Here is a 1,519-nt window from a genome sequence, read left to right on the forward strand (position 1 = left end):
CTGTAGGCCTATTACCAAATCAGAGTTTGTGGTTGGTTGTTTACTTGATTCAAGAAGGGTATTTATTTGTGAGCGCTTTTGAGGGTCGGTTGGTTGGTTCAAACATATTTGACGTGACCACACGCGCAGGTTTAGACACTTGGACATGTAGATACGGTAGCTACCGTTCATACTAGCTAGCTAGCTACTGATATGCCCCACATATTGAAATACCCCTGTGCGGGCCTGTGCGCCTCCACACAGGGCAGTTTCTCAGTGCTCGCTGCCCGCGTGCCTCCATGCATTTCGCACACACATGGTATTTGGACCACCGGCTGCAACCTGGTCTCGGCGTATGGATTCCACTCAGAATTTGACAGCAGCGTATGGATCGCACTCAGAATTTGACAGCAGCGTATGGATTGCACGCTATAAATTCTGGTAAATCTGTGTGATTTGTACGTCGATGGATGAGATCGAGTTGGCCTCTCTCAACCCTGCGTCCCTCCTGTTCTCACCCCCCCCCACCCCGGTACCTTTGACCTTTGACCTCTGACCTCTGTTCTGACCCTCCTCTCTCCCAGGTACCGCTGCTCTGTGAGACCAAGCCCATGATCAATATCCAGCAGCTGATGAACTGTCAGAACAAAAATGGCAGCTACCATCCTCCTCCTCCTGGGGTCAAGTCAGGTCATATTCCCCCAGACGTGGCTCGCCTTATACAGCTGGAGGAGGGGGTGCGGCCCCCACCCCATCCACAGAGAAAAAAGCCCCTTGTGCCCCCCAGGCACCCGAAGAAGGAGAAGGAGCACTGCGCCATAGACATGAATGGCCTAGAGACCAATGTATAGCCCTGCCTCAACAGGGCTGAGGCTCAGTCCAGAACCGAGGGCGACACCTCCCACCAGAGAGGAGGCCAAGGCAGATGGATCCCGTCTTATTTCTGGGCACTAATGTTGTTTGAATGATTGGTCAAATCATGTTTTTTTGTATACTTTCTTGTGAGTATGTGTGAAACATGACATTTGTGATAAGATATCCTGTTGTGCTTATTTGGACGGCGGCCAGCCAGAGAGACCGTCGCGATGACGGGTCATGGGTTTCTCCTCAGTGACCCTGCTCAAGAGGAGTGGTTTTGAAACTGATTCTCAGTATGATAGAACAAGTGCTATATCAACAGATATACTGTGGCCAAAGAGAGGCACAAAGACTTGATGACATACGTTGTCTCTCTGCAATGCTTGTGATCTACAGACCACCAGCAGCATAGCGTGCATGCCAGCAGGAGATGGTCGGTTTGCAAGGGACCTAAATGTGTGCACTTACAGTATGAGTACGCACAACATACAAATGCAATCACGGATTGTGGGAAGAAGTCCCTTTAGACCTGTACATACCTGTGAATATTTACATTGTTTGATTTAGTTTGTCTTTGATATTATTACATTTTATATAATTTATTGTGCGACATGTCTGTTAAAGAGTGCATAATATTGTCCAGATAAATTGTGGCTTTTTGTATTGGTATCAAGCCACTGTA

The 1,519-nt window shown here is 48.3% G+C and overlaps 1 protein-coding gene across 1 annotated transcript in view; it reads left to right on the plus strand.

Annotated features, from left to right (window-relative positions):
* slc1a7b (solute carrier family 1 member 7b) overlaps window positions 1-830 on the plus strand; it is a gene marked incomplete at both ends in the record, with an annotated part of 24,719 nt that extends 23,889 nt beyond the window's left edge. The window contains one exon of the mRNA XM_084443972.1: window positions 564-830. Coding sequence (XP_084300098.1) covers window positions 564-830 — 267 coding nt within the window. The remainder of the gene's footprint in view (window positions 1-563) is intronic.
* Between the last annotated feature and the right edge of the window lie 689 nt (window positions 831-1,519).

Source organism: Borostomias antarcticus, assembly GCF_949987555.1.
Source record: "Borostomias antarcticus genome assembly, chromosome: 10".
Classification (NCBI taxonomy): Eukaryota; Metazoa; Chordata; class Actinopteri; order Stomiiformes; family Stomiidae; genus Borostomias; species Borostomias antarcticus.